Source organism: Coenobita brevimanus, chromosome 103 (assembly GCF_032717465.1).
Source record: "Coenobita brevimanus isolate Jiangsu-jjx chromosome 103, ASM3271746v2, whole genome shotgun sequence".
Classification (NCBI taxonomy): domain Eukaryota; kingdom Metazoa; phylum Arthropoda; class Malacostraca; order Decapoda; family Coenobitidae; genus Coenobita; species Coenobita brevimanus.
This window is the reverse complement of record NC_137056.1, coordinates 31,154,353-31,178,331: the sequence shown is the minus strand read 5'-3', so window position 1 is coordinate 31,178,331 and position 23,979 is coordinate 31,154,353. Positions and strand designations below refer to the sequence as shown.

Below are 23,979 nucleotides of genomic sequence, written 5' to 3'. Positions count from 1 at the left end.
GCAGTGGAAGATTTCACAGTGCTCTCATTTACTGAATATGGAGACGCCTCTTTTTGTGTACGGTTCTGAGCACATGAAGGAGAAACGCTACCTCAGCCCTGGTACACAAGTGGTGAGTCACTTCTGGCAGAAGGGGAGAAAATACAGGAAACGGTAGGGGGAAGTGAGAGTGGGGGTGATGGCCATTGAGAGGAGGGTGCCTTGCCAGGCTTGATTTCCTGTATTGCTTTAATACTGTATTATAATTTTTTCCAGTGCTTTCAGATTCCAGTGACAAATGTGACTGACGAATGGCGTAGACAATGTTTCATTTTCTTTATGCCTTTATATTGTGTAATCAGATGCTAATTATTTCCACCGAAAGGCTTTTATATACCCCTTTTATACCAGCAATGCATTTACTGCCTTGTTCTTTACACAGCTGACTGTGAGTCATGAGTCTGTCCCTTTTATAAACATGAAAATAAGAATGTGTTTGCATATCATTTGGGGTTAATTATAATGAATAATACTGTCCTCAGTCAGTAATATAAGAGTATATTAACCCCTAAACCGCAGGCTTGATTTGCTTTGACTTGCTTGTCCCGCGGTCATATTCGCGCTCCGACAGACTCTCTAAAAATATTTGCCAAAAATCAGTTATTAGTCCTAGAATATTAAAATTGCATATGCTTATGGCACATACCTTCAGCTTTCTCGTGGGATGTTTGTCGAGCCTTCGTCGAGTACCATAGGACTTGTGGAGACCTCTGAAGTTGGGTAATGAAGTCTCCACTTTACACTTCCCGACAACCCATAATATGATTACCACAACCTGATATTATCACTAGAAACACTATTCTATGATTCTCAAGTAGTTTGGAATCCATACTCCAAAAAAAAAAAACACTGTGAAAGCCATGAAAACTACGAACGTGTATGACCTTCCCACATGCGATCGTTCGCCGCTGGTGTTCTGTCATTTATTATTCATAAAAATACTCACACTTTATATGTCTCTTACTGTATAACACATATATATATCTACAGTCTTTATCCATAAGTTTCCTTCAGTAATAGTAGTTTATTGTCACTGTAGGCATTCAATTTCTCTTTCAGTAAAATACGTAGCATTCACTTTCTCGTCCTGTATACTAGCGTTGAGAGTGAATCTGTCACTTTCACTTTCACTTTCATAACTCATAGTATTCATACATGCTAGAGTGAAACTTTCACTTTCATTACTCCTAGTATATATACTCGTATTCTTATATTACTGTACTACTCATTTACATTTCTATTTACATTCTCTATTTTATTTACATTATTTACATTTCTATTTTATTTACACTGTGTTATGCACTGTCACTTGCAGTAACTTATAAAACTATTTTCCACTGTTCACTTATATTTACATTCATTTCTTTCACTTGCTGTTTACACATTATTTACATTTCCACTTGCACCGTTTTACTCTCCAGATAGATCGTAGTCACTGTCTATCATTTTCATTGACATATTAGCCAGTTCACGTTCCACAGCAGTCACTTAGCCCTTTACCCTTTTCCACACGAGGTTTAGTAGGGGGTAGAGGTCACAGGGCCCTTTGCATGGGGCTAAAAAGCAGCGGAATTGGACAGGCGCGAATCCGACGTGCTTTCACCTTGAAAGACGACAGTAAACTGAATACAGTGTGGTGGCCCTCCTTGGGGGAGTGCAATGCTGCCAATGTCAGCCTGGTGACAGCAGCTAATATATATGCTATGAAATGATTGGCAGGAAATCTAGACAATACATAATAAATTAGGTAGTTCCAGGTGAATGTAAATATCACTTAGGCTTCTCCCTTCCTTTCATATATATATTTTTATTACGAGAATAGATTATACGGCATATTTCAAGGGGAAATAAACAGCAAAAATTAGCGAATGAGTGCACGTGAGGTGTTGTCAGGTGATAATTAGCCAGTTCCAGGTGTATGGCACTATCGCTTACCTTATTTCTTTTTTGTATATATTATTTGGTATAAGAATAGGGCATAGGGCATATTTCAATGGATGAAATCAGTGGAAAATTCCAGGGAAGATTTACTTAGCGTAGCACGGCCGGGCAGGCGAGAGGAGAGGGTAATGGAGGGGAGGTAGGGAGGGGAGTCAAGAATGGGGAGAAATGACTAAATTGTCAACAATGGATGGGAGTACAGATGAGATTAGGAGTGCTGACTAGTGTTGGACATTGGCAGTACTGATAGATGATACAAGCCATGGCCCACTTGAAAGCACGGGCAAATTCAAAATAACACAGAATCACAAAAGTGACGCCCCACGGTATGATCCCTTGCTCCCAAGCATCACGAAAGTGACGCCCCGCGGTTAAGGGGTTAAGGTGTTTATTAACATGGTAAAACTTATGAAAAATGCCAATGATCACATATACAAAAATGTAACCATTGGAGTGCCCAATCACGAAGTGGTAACAGTCAACAACAGATCCTTGGTAGTTTCAGCATAACCCAGACAACACATTCCTACAAAATTTTAATGATATACGGGAATACCATCAATTGTTTGTTCACTGTTGATGACAAACGAGACGAAAACACAGCTGTACTGAAACTTAGCCGACCTGTTACACGCAAACAAATACACTCTGATGGACAAATAGTCACACACAGTCATACTCACATGCACCGTCCTGCACATGAAGCAAGCTGATATCTGCATGCTGAAAGTCATAATACTTTATCACATTTCTTCGAGGTGGATTGCATCATACTCTAATAAGTTAAGTAGCTGGTCGCATCAAGGTCTCAATAATTGTCAAACGAAATTGAAAATTCGCGTTCTTCCAAATGGTAACTCCTGCTTCCCACTTTACTCACGTCCAGCATCCCCGACTTCTGTCTCTACACATCCTCCCCCCACCTTATATGTCTACCACTTCCTCCTTCTCGACTGGGTCAGGCCATCTAGAAGCAATTCATATCTAATGTGCTAAGGCTAAGATAGTGTTTCTGTTTTATCCCCTCTGAATTTCCATGAGGCTGAAGGAATATAATACCCTACACATTATCACTAATTTACTGTTGTTGGCAACCTTACAATCACCCCACCTCCTGACCCGCCCTCTTTTCCCCACCAGCCCGTGACCATTATCTTATTCAACGAGTATGGGTCGTTAATTTTTGCAAGGTGTGATTATAGATATGCCTCACAGATTTACACAATTGATTCCCAGAGCTTACGCAGACAGCAACTTGACATTAGGCCAATATCATTCGCGTAAAGTAGATAATGCTGAAATGGTAACTGTCACTATCCTCCCCCTCCACCTCCTCCCTCCACCATCTCAGAGGTCGCCACCTCTGCCCACCCTCCTCTCAACGGCCACCACCCACATTCTCACCCCCCCCTACCCTTCCCTGAATTCTCTCCCCCTTTCACGGATAGTAACCTGTCAGCCAGAAGTGACCCACCGCGCGTGTACCGTGGCTGAGATAGTGTTTTCCCTTCATCTGCTCGGAACCGTACCTTTAATGACACGATCAGCATTATTATCACACACACACACACACACACACACACACACACTCATGGGATAGTTTTGAAATGTCATATGAATCTTAATGATGACAATGACATACTTTACTGGTAATAGACCGGGTTTTATACAGTTTTCATATCCATGTGCAATCTTTTGCATTTGATATAAAAAAAACGTGTTATTTTATCTTGTGTGGTATCAAGTGGAGCAAAACTGCCATGCTGACTGTTGCATTCAAAGCATTGTCGTGGATTGCAGTGACATGCAGTGTTTAAGAGCCTGCTCAAATGTGGAACATCAATGTACTGTGCTTTATTAGTTGTCAAAAAGTGTGAGCTACATATTTCATCATCACATCATGAATATATTATGTAATGAAATTGGTAGTAGGTGGGGGCACTCACCATCCACTCACTCAATGTAGTGCTGCTCTCAGGTGCCTGCCCTTTCCTCTCTTCTTTCCTTCCTCTTCTGTCTTTCTTTCATTCTTTCCTCTTCCTTCTGTCTGTGGGTGACTCAACACTGAGTGACAACCCAAATGGTTGGTTTCCTGTATACTGTACCAGAAAACCATTTTCTATGCTGGGTGATAACCATATAACCAAATTGTGGCACCTGGTGGTTTAGTGGGTAATTAAGGTGCTCCAGTCGGATTGAATCTGTGTCGGTTTATATCCAAGGGGTGGTTGGGTTTTATTGCTCACATATATCCACTCAGGGATGAGTGAGGCCGGTGACCCTCATCTTAAATGTCAGGACCAACTTGCCAAGACCTGGGCTCTTATGCTTCTCATGGGCGACACTGGATCAGATGATGAATGAATGAATGAGTGAAAGAATAATTCATGATGGAAACATGTGATTGGCCAAGTAATTGGGTAGGGGTGGGAGAACAATCTGTTGAGGAGGGGTGGATCCCGGGGTACGGACAACTAACCCATACATCGGATTCCTCCCTTACTTTGATGATGCCCATGACCAATGTTACAAATTCTGTAGCATGAATGTTGCTACTCTGGTTCAGACAGTTGCTAAGGTGTCATGAGCACAAGATATTTTCAACATATTTCTACAAAAGCAGCAAAGATTTCCAGACTTTGAGTGTAGTGATCATATCTCACAGAATAATGTGTAATTTCTTTGTACTGTACTGTACTGTATTTGTGATAGGTAGTTATATCACTATTCAGTGCCATATTTGTAACTTTGTAGCCCATGCATTAATTACAGTGCCTCTGTCTCTGTATCTCTGTTGCTGTTGCATTATTTGCAGTGCCTTTGTCTTATTAGTAGAACATTATTGGAGAAAACTGCCGAGAATACAGTGTTTATTTTTATATATTGAGTTAGTCTTAAAAGTTTGTCATTGGAGTTCAAGAGCACCCATTGTGTGTGTGTATGTGTGTGTGTATGTGTGTGTGTGTGTGTGTGTGTGTGTGTGTGTGTGTGTGTGTACAGTATATACCTAGTTGTGATATGCAGGAAGTGAGCTACGTTCATGGGGTCCCATCTCTTGTTTCTCAGCAAGTCAAATTTTGCTTTGAACTCTAAGTTTTTAGGCTGGACGATCTCTTTGTCCAGACTTTTCCACAGGTCTGTCCATCTATATGGAAAGCTATTTTTCTTGATATCCTTCAAGCAACTTGGCTTTTTCAGTTTCATTCCGTGTCCTCTTGTTATTCTCCCATCCCATAAAAACAGATCTTTTCTGTCAGTTTTATCTACTCCCATCATGGCCCTGAACACTGCAGTCATGTCGTTGTGTGTCATTTCTTTGTACTGTACTGTATTATGGTAGGTGGTTATGTCACTAGTCAGTCCTATATTTGTAACTTTGTAGCTCACGCATTAATTACAGTGCCTCTGTCTCTGTATCGTTGTTGCTGTTGCATTATTTGCAGTGCCTCTGTCTTATTAGTAAAACATTATTGGAGAAAACTGCTGAGAATACAGTGTTTATTTTGATATGTCGAGTCAGTCTTAAAAGTTTGTCATTGGAGTTCAAGAACACCCATTGTGTGTGTGTGTGTGTGTGTGTGTGTGTGTGTGTGTGTGTGTGTGTGTTTGTGTATTTACCTAATTGTGATATACAGGAAATGAGCTACACTCATGGGGTTCCATCTCTGTTTCTCAATGTTAAATTTAGCTTTAAACTCTAAGTTTTTAGACTGGACGATCTCTTTGTCCAGGTTATTCCACAGGTCTATAGATCTATAAGGAAAACTATATTTCTTGATATCTTTCAAGCAGCTTGGCTTCTTCATTTTCATTCCTTGTCCTCTTGTTACTCTCTTATCCCATAAAAACAGATCTTTGTCAATTTTATCCACTCCCATTATGGTCCTGAACACTGCAATCATGTCTCCTCTCTTTCTCCTTTCTTCTAAGGAAGGCAAATCCAGCTCTTCCAGCCTCTCTCTGTGTGACTGATCTGCCAGACCGGGGACCATCTTGGTTGCTGTTCTTTGTATTCTCTCAATCTTGTTTATACCTTTCTAAAGTGTGGGGACCACACTACTGCTGCATACTCTAACCTGGGACAAATCATAGCCACTATCAATTTCTTCATCATCTCCTCATCCATATAATGAAAAGCTACTTTTATATTAGTCGGGAGTTTATACGTCTAACTGTCTTGTTAATGTGTTTTCCATGTTACAAACTGTCCTGGACCAGCACTCCCAAATCTTTCTCTTTTCTCTCTTTTGTGATTGGTGTGTGTGTGTGTGTGTGTGTGTGTGTGTGTGTGTGTGTGTGTGTGTGTGTGTGTGTGTGTGTGTGTATTTACCTAATTTTTTTTACCTAGGAAACTATTTACTACACTGGGTGGTAACCATATAACTGGGGTTTCTGGTAGGGTTAAGTGTCCCCCAGATTCTCCTGTCCAAAATCATTTATTCATGGCAGTTGTTTCAGAGAACCTCTGAGGGTCCAATACCTGCCCAGGGCCACAACCAAATGGGCAGATTCACATGGCCATGTGGAATGTGAAAGGTGTGAATGAGAAGAGCAAGAGGGTGGAAGTGGTGAATATGTTCAATAGTGCAAGATATGCCATGATGGCATTGTGTGAAATGAAGATGAAAGAGTGTGAAGTGGAGGAGTGGGAGGGTGTGAAATGTTTAAGATCGAGAATGAATGGGCGAGGAAGATGCAAAAAAGGAGTTGCTTTGTTGATGAATGAGGTGTGGCAGAGTGGAATGAGAGACTACAAATGTGTCGGCTCGAGGTGTATGTATGTCAGGTTCAAGTTTGAGAAGGTGAAAGTGGCATTGATAGTAGCATATGCACCATAAGAGGACAGGAGTGAGAGAGAGAATGCAGGATTTGGGATGAGCTGGGTGAAGTAGTAGGAGAAATGTCCAGGAGCTATAAAGTGATTGTAATGGGGAATATGAGTGGAAGAGTAGGCACTGGTTCTTGGGATGACATAATGAGTTGTTACGGAGCACCAGAAGAAAATGATAATGGGAAGCGACTAAAGGATATGTGTCAGGAGAGGAGGTTGTGCATTTGTAACTTGTATTTCAAACACAAAGATGCACATAAATATACATGGTATAAAGGAAACAGGGATCATGTTGAAAGAAGCCTGATTGATTACGTGCTCGTAGAGAGGTCAATGATGGGAATGGTTATTGATACGAGGGCTGTGAGAGGATGATGTGGAGGTCTGTCAGATCATATGATTGTGGTATGCAAGATCAAGCTGAGAGGAGTGAGGTGGACCAGGAGAGAGAGGAGCAGTCATGGAGAAAGACTGAAAGTTGAGAAGCTGAGGATCAAAAAAATGGCAGATGATTACAGGACCAAAGTAGAGGAGGAGTTAGAATCAGTGAATTGGAATGAAATGGATCTGGACAGCCTGTGGAATGCATATAGGGATTGCTTAATTAAGAATGCTAAAGCGGTGTGTGATGTAGCAAGAGTAACAACAAAGAAGAAAGGTATGGCATGGTGGGATGAGGAGATTAAGAGAGCGGTGGAGGAAAAGATGAAGAGGTGGCTAAAGTGGTTACAGGCCAGGGATTTAGTTGAAATAAGAACTGAATATATTGAGAGCAAGAAGCATGTACAGAGACTAGTAAAGAGGAAAAAAAAGGAGGTAAATGATGACCAAGGAAGAAAAGCGAATGTGAACTACACTGAAAATAGGAATTTATTCTGGAAAGAGGTGCAGAAATGTAGAAGTGAAAGCGGAAAGAAATGTGATGGTGTGGAGGATGTAGGTGGTAGATTATTAACCTATCGGGATGAAGTAAGGACCAGATGGAAAGAATATTTTGAAAGCCTGATGACTGGGAATAGAGAGAGCAGAGCGGCTGTAAACATAATTGGTTTCGGGGGGGGTGCAGAGAAGGAATGCGTACCAGAAGACGTGACACCCGCACAGGTGAAGAGTGCTGTGAAGCAGCTGAAAAATGGGAAAGCAGCTGGGGTTGATGAGGTGTATGCAAAGATGCTTATGTGTAATGGAGAGCGTGGAATGAAGTGCATGTTGGAGATATATAAGAAGGCATGGATGAGTGAAACTGTGCTTGCAGAGTGGAAAAAGGCTGTTATTGTACCCCTGAACAAAAATAAAGGTGAGCGAAGTGAGTGCAAGAATTATCATGGCATAAGTTTATTAAGTGTGGCAGGGAAGGTTTATGGAAGAATTATTATAGAGAAAGTAAGAGATATATCAGAAGTCCTAGTGAGTGATGAACAGGGTGGCTTTAGGAGTGGCAGAGGATGTGTGGATCAAATATTTGCAGTGAGACAGATAGCAGAGAGGGCTTGTAAGAAGGACCATAAGGTGTTTATGGCATTCTTGGATCTGGAAAAAGCTTAAGACAAAGTGGACAGAGACGGATTGTGGAAAGTTGTGCGCATGTACGGTGTAGATGGTAAGCTGCTAGGTGCCATCAAGAGTTTTTATGATAGTAGTGAAGCATGTGTAAGGGTTAATGGGCATCTAAGTGAATGGTTCACGATCGATGTGGGCATGCGACAATGTTGTGTGATGTCCCCATGGTTGTTCAATATATATATGTGATGGGGTGATGAGAGAAGTAAAAACATGAGTACTGGAGAGAGGGATGGCATTGGTAATGAATGGTGATGGATGGAATATCTCAAACTTGTATGCTGATAATATGGTACTACTTGCAAATACCAGACAAGAACTTGGTAGGCTAGTGCAGAGTTTACTGATGTCTGCGAGCGTCGTGCCTTGAGAGTGAATGTAGAAAAGAGTAAAGTGACGGGTATTGAGAGGGATGGTGACTCGCAGTGCGATGTTACAGTGAATGGAGAGAGACTGGAATTGGTGAGAGAGTTCAAATACCTGGGTATAATGATAGAAAAGAGAGGAAAATGTGCAAAAGAAGTTGAAAGTAGAGTGACACAAGGAAGAAAAGTAGCTGTTGCAATGAAGGCCTTGATAAAAACAGAGGCTTGAGGGTTGCAGCTGCACAAGGCTTACATGAAGAAGTGTTAGTGCCTGCTTTAACATATGGATGTGAGACTATGGTGTGGCATGAAAATGAAAAGCGAAGAGTGAGAGCAGTTGAGATGGGACTGCTGAGGAATGTATGTGGAGTACAGAAGGTGGATAGGATGCAAAATAGTTTGATTCGTGAAAGATGTGGAGTGAGGAAGTTGGTGGACACCAGAATCGAAGAGAGAGTACTGAGATGGTATGGTCATGTGGAGAGAATGGATAACCATAGATTGGTCAAAAAGGTATATTTGAGTGAATTTGAAGGAGGGAGGAGGTGAGGTAGCCCAAAGAGCAGGTGGAGAGATATGGTGGATGAGTGTGTGAGGTAGAGAGGTTTGAAAGTCGTTAAGTCCAATTTTGCCTTGAGCTCGTTTAAGTTTTTAGACTGGACGATGTCTTTGTCCAGGCTCTTCCACAGGTCTGTGCATCTATATGAAAAACTATATTTCTTGATATCCTTCAAGCAACTTGGCTTTTTCAGTTTCACTCCGTGTCCTCTTGTTACTCTTCCATCGCATCTTTTCCGTCAGTTTTATCTAGTCCCATCATGGTCCTGAGCACTGCAATCATGTCGCCCCTCTCTCTTCTTTCATCTAAGGAAGGCAGATCAAGCTTTTCCAGCCTCTCTCTTTATGACAGATCTGCCAGGCTATGAACCATCTTGGTTGCTGTTCATTGTATTCTCTTGATCTTGTTTATAAATTTCTTTTTGTGTAGAGACCACACTACTGCTGCATATTCCAGGCTGGGGTGGATCATGGCCACTATTAATTTTTTCATCATCTTCTCATCCATGTAATGAAATGCTACTCTTATGTTAGTCAGGAGATTTTACATCTGTGTAACTGTCATATTAATGTGTTTTTCAGGTAACAAACTATCCTGGACCAGCACTCCCAAATCTTTTTGTTCTCTATCTTTTGTGATTGGTTCATTACCCATCAAAGTATTCAGTGATGGCCTCTTGGTTCTTTTACCCATTTCCAATATTTTACATTTTTTTGCAATGAATTTCATTTCCCACATCCAGCTCCAATCATGAATCCTATCCAGGTCCTCCTTCAGCATTTTACAGTCTTCCTCAGCTACTTTCCTCAAGATCTTTGCATCATCAGCAGACTTGCATAACTGTTCATTCCATCTGCCTTATTGTTTACATAAATCAGGAACATTACTGACACTAACACTGAGCCCTGTGGGACCCCACTTGTTACTTCTCTCCATCCAGACATTCTGTCCTTTAGTACTGTCCTCATTTGTCTGTCTCACAAGAAGTCTTTCATCCACTCAAGGAGGTTTCCCTTCAATCCTCCTATGTGCTCCAGTTTCCACATTAATCACTTGTGGGGTACCTTGTCAAAGGCTTTCTCCAAATCTAAATACACACAATCCACCCAACCGTCTCTTTCCTGTAGCACTTCAGTCGTTCTTGAGTAAAAGCTCAACAGGTTGGAAACACATGACCTTCCACTTTTGAATCCAAACTGACTTTCAGCCAAAATATTAATTTCCTCCAGATATTTCATCCATCAGTCTTTCAGGATTCTCTCGCACACTTTTGCAACCATGCTGATCAGGGACAGTGGTCTATAATTCAGGGGTTCTTCCTTGTTTCCTCCCTTATAAATTGGTACCACATTGGCCCTCATCCATTCCCGAGGTACTTTCCCTTCTTCCAGAGAACACAGAATTAAACCATAAATCTTATCTGCCAGTTGTTCTCTGGTCCTGGGGCTTTCCTTACATCTTGAGTTTCCAGTAATTTATACACATTCTGCACTTCCACTTTTATATCTTTTATCACTACATTTCTAGTCACTCCCTCCCCCTCCACAAAATCCCATTCTTTAGTGAAAACCGATTGGAAACATTTGTTCACTATTTCAGCTTGCATTGCCACATCTTTATAGACCTCTCCTTCTGCTTTCAGTTTGGTGATTCCTTCCTTTTGTTTCAGTTTGCCATTGACAAATCTATAAAACAATTTAGGTTCTTCCTTACATTTGTCAGTTACAGTATACCTTTTTCAAAGTTCCTTTCTTCCTCTTTACATAATTCTTGTATGTTCGTCTCTAGTTCTTCTATATTCTTCCTTTGTTCTATTATTACCTCTCTTTCTCCAGTTGTTCCTTGCAATGCCCCTCTTTTTTTTTTTGCTATCATACACCATGTGTTAAACCAATCCTTTTCCTGTTTTCTTTCCTACTTACTCTTTGCACACATTATTCCCTTCCCAAACTATAGAGGTCTAGAAAGATATCCCATTTCCTCTGTATATCTTGTATCTCTGAATTTTCTCCAGTCCTTATTTTTGAAAAATTTCCTCAATCCTGTGTGTGTGTGTGTGTGTGTGTGTGTGTGTGTGTGTGTGTGTGTGTGTGAGAGAGAGAGAGAGAGACAGACAGACAGACAGACAGACAGAGACAGAGAGAGAACAGGTGGTTAGAATTTTGAGATGAAAACAAGGATCCTGGGGTTTTGAATAATGTGTGAATGATTGTGTGGCCCATATCACTGGTCATACTGTTGAGAGCTCTATTCTCATGCATGTCTTTGCTTGTTTTGGGGATCCTGTCCCACCCCATCTGTTGGTGGGAAAAATGGTCCTGATGAATAGATGATGATGATAAAAGGCTGTGTAGTTGAGTTTAAGAGACTGTGCTTAAAGGCATGGTCATATGGAGAGAGTGGATCTAAATTGGGAGATGAAAAGGATATATGTGAATGAATTTGAAGGTGGGAGGCGTGGTTGGCCAAGAAGAAGGTGGGTAGGTATGGTAAATGTGTGTGTAAGTAACAAGGTATGGAAGTTGATGAGGCTAGGGAACTAACAACGGATGGGACTGGTTGGATGAACATCGTACAGAGGAGCACATGACTAGGATTTGGCACTTTTCTAAAGTGTTTGGATTGACTCACAGGTAATATGAAATACATATGTGTGAATGGTTATGTGTGTTAGGTGGAATCAGTATTCTTGGGGCATGAATGATGATGGTGGTGGAGGTGATTTATGGCTACCATATATAGTTCATACCAAAAAGGCTGCTTCATCACTTACAAGTAAAACCACATGATTCACAGAGTTCATCATCATCATCATTTGGACCTCCTTTCCCACCCTAGGGTAGGGTGAGGAGTAGCAATGCCCAGACAGCCCAAATTTGCCCAATCCAACAGGCCATGCTTCCGTTCGCTCATCATTCGAGTCCCCAGTATCCTGGCTTAGTCGGATATGCCAAAAACATTCACCACATTGTGTAGCTTCACATAAACATCTGCGAACAAAAACACAACCTTTTCAGTTTTGATGAGTTCTCTGGCAGTGACAGGGCTAAAGATGGCTGTACCATATGTAAGTCCCCCATCTGAAAAATATCCAAAGCTGAATAAGATTGTCTGAAGGAAACAAAAATAATTTGAATATTAAATCACCTGACTAAAGGGTTTCACCATATGACTGGAGGAACAGAGTTTGTGGTAGGTGGGGTGCTCACCATCCACTCACTCAATGTAGTGCTGCTGTCGGGTGTCTGCCCCTTCCTCTCCTCCAGCCTTCTTTCCTTCTATCCTCTTCTGTCTTTCTTTCCTTCATTCTTTCCTTGTCCTTCTGCTTACAGGTGTCATTACACTCCCTCTTCTGTCTTTCTTTCCTTCATTCTTTCCTCTTCCTTCTTCCTGTGGGTGACTCTACACTGAGTAACAAGCCAAATGGTTTCCTGTACACCGGGAAACCAGTTACTATGCTGGGTGGTAACCATATAACCAAATTTTGGCGCCTGGTGGTTTAGTGGGTAATTATTGCGCTTCAGTCGGATTGAGCCGGTGAAGGTTTATATCCAAGGGGTGGTTGGGGTTGATTGCTCATGCAGTGCCACCCAGGGATGAGTGAGGCTGGTCACTCTCATCTTAAATGTTGGGACCAACTGCCTAACCACGGGCTACTACGCTTCTAATGGGGCAGTGTAGGATTGGATGATGGATGGATGGATGGAATATCTGAGTATGAAATCTGTGAACAGCAATCATGGCAGTTGTTGTTGTTTACAGATTTCATACTTTGATATTCCTCCGGTCATATGGTGAAGCCCCTTAGTCAGGCGATTTAGTATCCAAATTATTTTTGTTTCCTTCAGACAATCTTATTCAGCTTCGGAGTTTTTTCAGAAGGGGGACTTACATATGGTACAGCCATCTTTAGCCCTGTCACTGCCAGGGAACTCATCAAAACTGAAAAAGGTTGTGTAGTTGTACGGTTGCTCATGTGGCCCTGGGCTTATGAATTTGGACCTTGTGGGCTGCATGATGAAACTGCCCTTTTCCTGTAATCCACCATCCCCCTTCTGGGTGACAGGGAGGGAGTTCAGGGATGTTTCTTTACCCATGTGGTTTTGATACCCAGTTATATAAGTGTCACCATGTGTTAGTGTGTCTTGCAAGAAGTAACTAAAAGATACATGATCTGATTGTGGAGGTTAAGAAAAATGTAGGCAAAAAAACTTTCCTTAAATCAATAAGTTTATCAAAATATTCCATACCATGAGGCAGTAATTCACAAGCTGCAAATTACAGTTTTGTGTATTGCAAAGTACAGTAGGGACTCTCAAATCTGAGCATCCAGTTTCCAAAAACCTCCATTTTCCAAAATGTTTTTTTTTTTTCATGTAATTTGGAAGTGGTGGTATTGATATCACCAGTTCTGACACAGTCAGTGCAGGTTTAAAGACAAGTACCGGTATTTTTCTGTAGACACAATAAGAGCAGATAATGTATTACCAATACAGTACCAGATACAGTACATAACTGTATTTACTGTTAATGGCACTGTAAGCTGTTGGATACATGATTTTCACATAAGTTATTATAATTGTACAGTCAAAATACTCATTTTCCACAAAGCCTTTAGACCAAAGCATTTTGGATATGAGAATCTGTAGTGTACTTGATAAGTAATTTACCATTCAGAAGCATTTAGGGTATATAGTGAGAATAATTTAAATAACTCTTTTCATGTCATTATAGTGTACTATTTTTCCCTCTGGGTTGAACCAACACACAGATATCATGTAACAGTCACTGTTTGCATAACCCTTCAATGCTGTATTTATTTTAAGTAATTCTAGTACTATGAGGATGCTGGTGGTAGGTGGTGACAGCCATTACCTACTCTGTTTATATAGTGCTGGCTGCTTCTTCTTTCACCTTTATCATTCATTTTGTTTGCCCTCCTCTTTCCATATTTCTCCCCATCATTCGTGTTACATGTGTGTATGTACGTATATATATATATATATGAACACAGTAAACCCTCGATGTAACGAACTAATTGGTTGAAGGAGTGGGTTGCTGTACCCGAAAGTTCGCTATACAGTGACCTCTCAAATAACGCGAGGGTTTGGTTCCTGGAGATGTCGCGTTAGTTAAAAACGCGTTTTTTAAACATAATTTTCCCATAAGAAACAATGGTAATATTGGGGGTTACGTTCCTGGACTCTGGGAAAGTCTACCCATTTGGGGAGTTATGCTGCTCTAAACTTAAAAGCAACAATATTAATTTGAAGGAAAATCCACGTAAAAAACAAAAACAGTATATCTGGGGAGAAATAAACAACATTTGAGCCCTAGTTGGGCCAAAGCGTTGTTTACTTCTCCCCAAATACATACTGTTTTCTTTTTTTACGTGGATTCTCTTTCATTCACGGCATTGTGAAAGTTCCTCAACATTATTAATGCATTGGTAGGTCATAAAAACACTACAGTAAAAGCAACATTTTCATTACAGTAAGTAGGTCACAAACAATAACAAAACACAGCCTCACTTCATCTATGCATCACTTGTCGTCTGCTGCTGTTCCCTCCTTACCCCGCTACCCCACCTCCCGCCACTCCCCAACCTAAATTTGTTGTCCCTCCTCGCTCTGCTGTCCTTCCTCTTCCTCTTCCTCTGACTCCCGTGCTACTGGTGATGAAGATAACTCCCTTAAGTTTTCTGTCTTCTTCATAAAGAACTGCTCTATCTTGGTCTGAGTGGTTTTCTTCTGTCTGTTCTGCAGCATCAAGTTCTAACAATTTAGATCTACCATCATTTTCATGGCCAAATTTTGTCCGAAAATAAGCCAAATTGCTCAGAATGGGGCCAAACTTCATTTTCGAATATTATAGTTCAAATAAAACCAGTTTAAGCAACAGACAAATAATAAATTGTATTTACGCCTAAACTGCCACACACGGTCTGTCAGCTTGGGACTGTCCAAGGCGCACGCGGCTAATTTGAAACCATCACATACATGTAAAGTCGCGTTAAACCAAGAAACCCTTGTTAGTTAAACATATCTCCTTGAATATTTGCTCGTGTTAAAATGAAAACGAGTTTTTTATGTGGTTGGTTGAGAGGTAACTGTTTATGAGGGGTCGGTATTTCTGAGGGATTACCGAAGTCAGTTCGCTATACTGTATAAGGGGAGTCATTCGGTCCTAAGTGCTCAAACATAAACTAACTCTGTGAAGTTTTACATGGAGAATTCAATGGTTTATGAAGTTTTACATGTGAATACAATACTGTATGATGTTGCACATATAAATACAGTCCCAGTATAAGAATACAATATAATATAGTACTCTTACAGCACACTTACTGTGCCAGGAAGGGATGCCGCTGAAGTACACTTACTGTGCAAGGAAAGAATGCTGTTGTCACCGTGGGCTGAGTCCCGAACTTCCCTCCCATTTAGCGACCTTTGCTCCCAAAATCCTGGAGAAGTTCGGTCATGATTTGGCCGTTAGTTATATCTGAAATTCACAATACAGAGGTTCGTTATATTGACGGTTTACTGTATATATGTGGTAGGTGGGGCTTTGGGTGTCTGCCCTTTCCTTTCCACCATCCTCTCCTTCCATCCTCTTCTTCCATCCTCTTCTGTCATTCCTTCATTCTTTCCTCATCCTTCTGCCTATGGGTGACTTTACACTCCCTCTTCTCTCTTTCTTTCGTTCATCCTTTCCTCTTCCTTCTGCCTGTGGGTGACTCTACACTGAGTGACAAGCCAATGGTTTCCTGTGCACCAGGAAACCGTTTACTATGGTGGGTGGTAACCATATAACCAAATTTTGGTGCCTGGTGGTTTAGTGGGTAATTACAGAGCTCCAGTCAGATTGAGCCGGTGAAGGTTTATATCCAAGGGGTGGCTGGGGTTTATTGCTCACGTAATGCCACACAGGGATGAGTGAGGCTGGTCACTCTCATCTTAAATGTCAGGACCAACTTGCCTAGCCCCGGATGCCTATGCTCCTCAGAGGGCAATGTTGGATTGGATGATTCGTTTTTCGTTTTTAAAGGCTCCAACATGCTTGCATGTGTCGGCCTTGGTCACCTAATGGCGGCTCTCCATGCTGCACGATCCATTGCAGCCTCCCTGTTCAGTCCCTTAACCCTAAGGTCACACTTAATGACCTCGTCCCATGTCTTTCTCGGTCTACCCCTCATAACCCCACCCCCAATATTAACACTTCTCACCTTCCTCACCCAACTATCATCCCCCATCCTCTCCACATGTCCAAACCACCTCAATCTACCTCTCCTCATCACAACACCAATACACTCCAGTCCCATCCTACCTCTCAACTCTTCCATTGTAAACCCAGCCCCTCCAGGCCTTGGACGCAGGGACGCACTGCACATCCACCTAATCATTGTCATTTCTGTACGTCTGAGCCGGCGAATGTCTTCCTCCTTCACTGCCCAGGTCTCACTGCCATACAGCATTACACTCCTAACACACGCTGCATACAAAGACCCCTTAGCACGTAGGGAGAGCCCCTCAATGTCAGGAGAGGCAAGAGCTCCCTGAACTTCTTCCAACCACTTCTCACCCTAGCCACAGAGCTAGCTCCAGCCCCACCTCCAGCACACAACATGTCTCCTAAATAACAAAACTCTTCCACACACTCAAGAGATTCACCAGCAAGTTCAATTCTTTCACGTCTGACGATCTCCACCTGCTCACCCCGGCACGCCGTACACATAAAATCAGCATTATCTCGCAGTCTACCTCTGATACCACTACATCTCTTATGCACCCATTTATCACACACACCGCACAAGATGGAATTACTTCCCCACGCCCTTGTGGCAAACTGCACATGGCCACTTTCCCTCGTTCTTTGACAGTACCACCACCAACCCTAGATATCATCACTTTTGTTTTATCTGCATTTACCCTTAAACCCTTTTTTTGCCTCATACCATCTCTCCACTTCCTAAACCTTTCCTCCGCCTCCCTTTCATTCTCTGCAATCAACACCAAATCATCAGCATACAACAACTCCCACGGGAGTCCGTTTCTAAAGTCACGTGAAAGGGCTTCAAGTACCATGATAAACAACATGGGACTCAAGACTGACCCCTGATGCACACCAACATTCACGGAAAACTCATCACTCAAATCTCCATTCACTCACCTGGGTGTGAGCACCCACATACATGGCCATAACCACCCTAACCAGCCACTCCTCCAAGCCAAGCTTTCTCATTGCCCACTTCACCACCTCTCTAGGGACTCTGTCAAAGGCCTTTTCCAAATCAACAAAAACAAAATAAAGATCCCTTCTCCTACCAATATATTTTTCCTGAAGCTGTCGAACAATGAATATGGCATCAGTGGTCCCCCTACCTGGCATAAACCCAAACTGCATCTCATCAATATTCACTCTTTCTCTAATCATACCTTCTAAAACTCTCTCCATTACCTTCATTATCTGATCTAAAAGCTTTATACCTCTATAATTCCCTCTTTCCAGGGCATCACCCTTCCCTTTATACACATTTACAATTACACTCTTCAGCCAATCATCTGGGACAACACACTCATAAATAATCCTATTTATCAGGTCAGTGACTAAACTCACCCCTATATCGCCTGAGGCCTTCAACATTTCGGCAGTCAACCCAGACACACCTGCTGCCTTCCCCACCCTCATCCTGCCTATTGCCTCACTCACAGTAGCAGTATCAATCAAAGGCCAAGGGCCAGACACTGGATCTGCTGGCTCCAAACCTTCCCTGTCCCAGTCAAACTCCTCATTCAACAACCGGTTATAATGCTCTCTCCATGCATCTTTAATATCCTCACTGTTCACCACTACCCTTCTTTCATCATTCTTCACACACTGCTCACCTATGATATCCCGATTATCCCTCTTCACCTGACCTGCCACCCTAAATATATTTTTCCTTTCCCCATGATTTAGGTTATCAAGTAATTGTCTCTGTGACTCAGACTTTGCCCTGTATACCTCTCTCCTAGCCCTACGCTTGGCAGCCAAATATTCCTCTTTGCTACCACCCTTCTTCCATTCCCGGAAAAGCCTTCTTTTCTCCTTAATTGCAGCTTCTACACCCTCATCCCACCGTGAAGTTACTTTATGTCTTGGTGGTCCTCTTGTCCAGCCGCATGTTACATCAGTAACTCTCAAGAAATTGTTCTTGAGGGCTCTGTACTGTTCATTAACGCCTCTGTCTACAGCTCCCTGTTCAGCCACCACTCTCCTCAACTCGCTATAGAAGGCATCCCTTACTACTTGGTTTTTCAGCTTCCATATTTTCCTCCTAGGTACATAAGTCCTCTTTTTCATCATTTGTTCTTTAAGCACCATATCACAAATCAGTAGTTTGTGCTGCTGCACACACTCCTCACTTCCTATAACTTTAACATCCCTCACTAACCTCCTATCGGCCCTCCTAACCAGAAAATAATCTATCTGACTGCTATTTCCCCCAGACTCATACGTAATTAACCTACTTTCTCTTTTCCTAAAATATGTGTTGCACACAATCATGTCCGTTGCCTCGCCAAACTCGAGTATCCTTTCCCCTTCTGCATTCCTTAGACCATATGCACAGCCCCCATGCACTCCTTCATAACCTTGGGCTGCTTCACCTACATGACCATTTAAGTCCCCTCCCAAAATCACTATCTCATCATCCCGCATACCACCCACTACACGTATTAAATCATCCCAAAATCTATCTTTCTCTGATTCATCCAATCCTGCCTGTGGAGCATATGCCGATATAATCACAGCTATCTTTCTTCCCAACAGAATTTTCACAACCAATATCCTATCGCTTACTCTCAAAACATTCATAACATATTCCACCCATTTCTCCGCAACCATCACACCAACACCTCCATATCCATCTGTCCTCCCCTGCCAAAACAACTTATAGCAACAGTCCTTCCCAACAATCTTTCTGGCTGATCCACCCCTGTACCGGACTTCCTGCAAACACGCCACGTCCACCCACCTCCTACTGAATGCCTCAACGACTTCCCCTGCTCTTCCCCTCAAACTTCCCACATTCCATGAACCCACCCTCATCCCCATGGGTGAATATGTATATATAGATAGATAGATAGATTTTTACTGTACTCTTCTTTCCCCTTAAGGTGGCTCTGCATTGAATAACAAACCTAATGATTTCCTATAATCCAGAATACAATATACAATGGTGGGTGGTAACCATATAAAAAGGCGATATTTAGTGCCCCTGTTTGCTGGGCGGAGAGACACAAATGTAGCTTCCATGCAGGAACCAGATCTCCACATTTTTCCCTGCACTACTCACTTTGGTGAGGTGTAGTCTGCAAGGGAACATCCTTTGTACAGAACAGTCCTGCAGGGTGGTTGCTGGCCTGCATTTGATGGGTTTACTTTGCCAGACAGACTGGGGTTGCTCAACAATAGCAACTATGAGGATGTACTGCTGGAAAGGGGTGTCTCCAGGTAGTGGCACTGACATAGCTGGGTGGTTCCACTGCCTGGTTTTGCAAATACCCCTCAGCTCCCTCTCTATCCCCTTTCAGGGGGATGGTGAATCACAGGAGGGTGGCCTCTACAGCCTGCAATATACTGGGTTCACATTTCGGATGAAGCCAGTATTACAGTTACTACTACATTTTTTTTTTTTTTTTTTTTTTTTTTTTTTTTTTTTTATAAATATAATGTAAATAAAGGAGAGAATTTTCTCATTGGAGAAGCTATGAAGTCTGTCCAAAAAGAAGCCATACTTTTTAAATAGCACACCAACAGTCAGGCATATTGTGCTCGTGATGGGGAGTGCAGGCTGTGTGCCGGTGACTTTGAGCTTTGGTCTAACACTAGCAGCATCACACCACATCACTTAGTCATCGCAGTACATGCACTTGAGTGAACGTGTGTTTTTAGCACTTGGTGAATTTTCATCTATTTGTTTTATTGTCTGAAATCAGCAACCTTTCAGGGTGGATTTCAGCATTTTTTTTGGGGGGGGAAGGGGGGGATGAAATTCCATGTGGGCCAAAACTGGAGAGTAGGGATGCTTGGAGATTATAGTTGTCACTTGTCTCACCAAAAAGTCACAGATATGGAGCGATATATGAGTTAGTGCAGTCTTATTGTGCAGCATCCAGGTTTTGTTTGTTCACGCCTGAGGCCTCTTCCGTCAAACTGGTTCCCTTAATGCATCAGGATGTCCACGTAAAACTTTATGGAGTATCTGAGCATGTTGGACAAACTTATGATGAACAATGCCCTTCCATTTAAAAAAGACGATCAACATCACATCAGAGTGACTCTGCTGTGCTTTTTTCGGTCACAGTGACGATGTTTCAACCCACTGTGACGACTGCCTTTTTGTTTCGATATAGCCATGCACACGTTTCATCACCTGTTATGGCATTTTTCAGAAAGTAAAAGATTTTCCAATTTGAAACAGAATTTCACACAGACATGTTGCTCTTCAAGGTCCTTCATTGTGCAGATTACAACAATTCGCCAAGTGCATTAAACACGCGTTCACTCATGCATGTGTGTCTCAGTGACTAAGTGACATGGCGTGATGCAGCTAGTTTTGAACTAAAGCTCCAAACCGCAGAAACACGGCGTTCTCGTTGCAATCACGATACAGGTGCAAATTGATGCGCTATTTAACGCGTACCGCACCGGGCAAAAGAGAAAACTGATACCCCTCTATGCCGGCCGATTTTGTCTTTTTGTTTTTTCTGGCTAAATGGGCTTCATACATCAATATAAGATCCCTGGCACTAAGAAAAGTAATCACTAGAGCCAGAAAGTTCGTTGAAGCAAGTCAGGTTGGTGCCACTCTCTTGTGAATTCTTCGAGGCTACTGAGAGAGCAGAGTGGCTGTGAGCTTATGAACCAATTTCAGATTTTTTTTTTGGCTAAATGGGTTTAATACATCAATATAAGATCCTTGGCACTAATAAAAATAATCACCGAAGCCAGATAGTTGGCTGAATTGAGTCAGGTTGGTGCCACTCTACCTGTTAAATCTGCAAGGTTAGTGAGAGAACAGAGCGACTGTGAGCCTGTGAAGACTTACTCGCTTCCTGTGTTCCTAAATCAGTGTTGTAAGCGTAGCAGAGACATGTCAAGTTAGTAAGATATGATATTACCTTCCAATTTACTTCGGTTGTTTGCAACGACTTCTCAATGCTGCAAGACTTGGATCTGCGTCACCGGCATTTTTGACGGGGAAATACATCAACGTCGCTAGTGTGGTATGGGTTAAAAGGTCCAGTTTCTTTTTGGACAGACCTCGTATGCAATGCCTTCACTAACATTTCACTATAAGAGATCTCCCTTCATCTGAATAAACTTATATGGTGGTGTCCTTAGTAAAATGAAGAATGGGTTAAACTGTATTCATTAGACACTTATGCAGCAGGTTGATGCTGTATACCATTATCATCACCCTAACCCTAATTCCCAATAAGTAAGGGGGGTGGGAGTGGGTAGGATCCAGAAGTAGGAAACATAAAAGTAGACCTGTCCCAGAAATTGGAAGTGAAAAGCATAAAGGTAGACCTATCAGTATCCCGCATAGAGAAATGGGCTGCTTATCCATTCACTCGACATTTATAATATCTTTGAGACTTTTGACTGCACTTCCCGGGCAAACTTTTTTTTTTTCTTTTCCAGGTAACACATATTTTTCAGCTTATTCTTACTACCTTCATGCACTTTTATTCAACTTGGAAAGATTTCTTGAACTGCAGGAGTTAATGAAAGCTAAAGAATACAGTAATATAAAAGTAATGTACAGTTTTCTGGCTGTGTTCTAGCTTTATTAGCAATAATTTGTAATATCTCTCATTTAATCTTTGTGTGTAAAGTAATGTTGTTAGTATGTTCAAAATATACTCTTTGTATGATGTGTTTGTTTAAAAATTCTTGTTGAACACAGGGGTTGAGATGATAATTGAAAGTCATTAAGAGTAGTCTCTTGAGCTGTAATCTCAGATGGATTTTCCCCTTTAATTACAAAGCCTGTCTAGGGCAGGTTCCCAAGTTTATACAAGAATTTTATTCAGGTTACCATGTTTATGTTCAGTGGAGGGAAACTGGTCTTTAAATGCCTAAGTTTAGCTTGCAGGCAGCTTTTGTAGCCCCAGAATTGCACAAGTGACAGGCTCACTATATTTGCATGTATACCAATACAGTACAGTACTTCTGTTTATTCTGAGTTTATGTCAGCAGTCATTAACAAAACAGTATTTCTGTACTACCAAACCAGGGAGTGTCCTACCCATTACGGAAGTTCCTGGGTCCCAACTGTTGGAGTCAGGGTGGTCCAACAGTGGTTACACAACGTGACGATGATGATTGTTTCCACCGTGGCTGTCTCAGTGATTCTTCTAACAACCAGCTCTACCAGTGTGTCATTTATCTGGCACCAGGTGATTATCACAGATTCCATTCGAGTGCGGACTGGAAGGTGTACTTCCGACGCCACTTCCCTGGGGAGTTGCTCAGTGTCAACCCCTCTATTGCTGCTTGGGTGCGTCACCTTTTTGTGCTTAATGAGAGGGTCAGCTATGTAGGCTATTGGAAACATGGCTTTTTTTCCATGACAGCTGTGGGTGCCACTAATGTAGGGTGTGTCAAAGTATATTTTGATGACCAACTTAAGACAAATGATAAAAAATGGAATACAAGCACATTTCATGATAATTACTTTAACAAGCCAGTTGAACTCTTCAGAGGAGGGGAGTTTGGTGAATTTAACTTAGGGTCCACTATTGTACTTGTATTTGAGGCCCCAAAGGGAACAACAGTATGTGTTGATGTTGGACAGAAGGTGAGAATGGGACAGGCGCTGTTCAGAATACCCAAATCTTATGTTGGTAAAACACGAGAAGAGATCACACATCCTGGCATTCAGAGATAGATGACAGTGACACTAGATACTTTATTTCAATTTTTCGGTATAGTAGCTTGATGTCAGTCCTATTCCTTTCACGACAGAAGCAAATTATATTGACGTTTCCTTCTTGGATTTGAGCAGTATTTTCCTATGTACAGTAAAACAGATACAGTGGAATCTCCTAAATCACTTGATCCTAAATAGCGGATTCATAATACACGGCAACATCATACAGCAGTTTGCAATATCGGTAGCAAGCGGAAATTACACAAAATTCATGAACGCAGCCTCAAAAGCGAATCTTTTCTAATTCTTCATGTAGTATGCACCACCATTCCCTCAGTTCCATGTGTCTAGCTGGGCATAAATCAATAGTAGTCAAGCCTGGCAGTTACTGAAGCAATCATATTCAGGCATAGCACTTACTATAAGCCAACCACAGCACTTCCTCCCACACTAAGCATGAAGGATGCACGTGCTTGATGCCCTGGCACCTGGCTCAGTCTTCTCCTCCTTGTTAGCATGTGGTTCCTGTGTGGTGAGAGGATTCCCCCCCCTCCCCCCCCTGCTTCTTCTGCCTTCCCAGTGTTACCATGCCAGATCGTAACCCTCCTGAGCCAACAACTTCTTCGAGGAAGGGGAAGAAGAAGAAGCCAACATTAGCATACATCCAAAAGTTAGATGTACCTGTACTATATTATATAAGGAGGATTGACAGTGGTGAGAAGAGAGCCAAGTTGTGCACCATTACAGACTCAGTGAGGCAATT

At 42.0% G+C, this 23,979-nt stretch overlaps 1 protein-coding gene across 1 annotated transcript in view; it reads left to right on the top strand.

The window, feature by feature from the left end:
• The window catches only part of Pisd (phosphatidylserine decarboxylase), a 39,491-nt gene extending 16,257 nt beyond the window's left edge, over window positions 1-23,234 (top strand). Inside the window, exon 3 of the mRNA XM_080285010.1 lies at window positions 22,581-23,234. Coding sequence (XP_080141136.1) covers window positions 22,581-23,234 — 654 coding nt within the window. The remainder of the gene's footprint in view (window positions 1-22,580) is intronic.
• The last annotated feature ends 745 nt before the right edge of the window (window positions 23,235-23,979 follow it).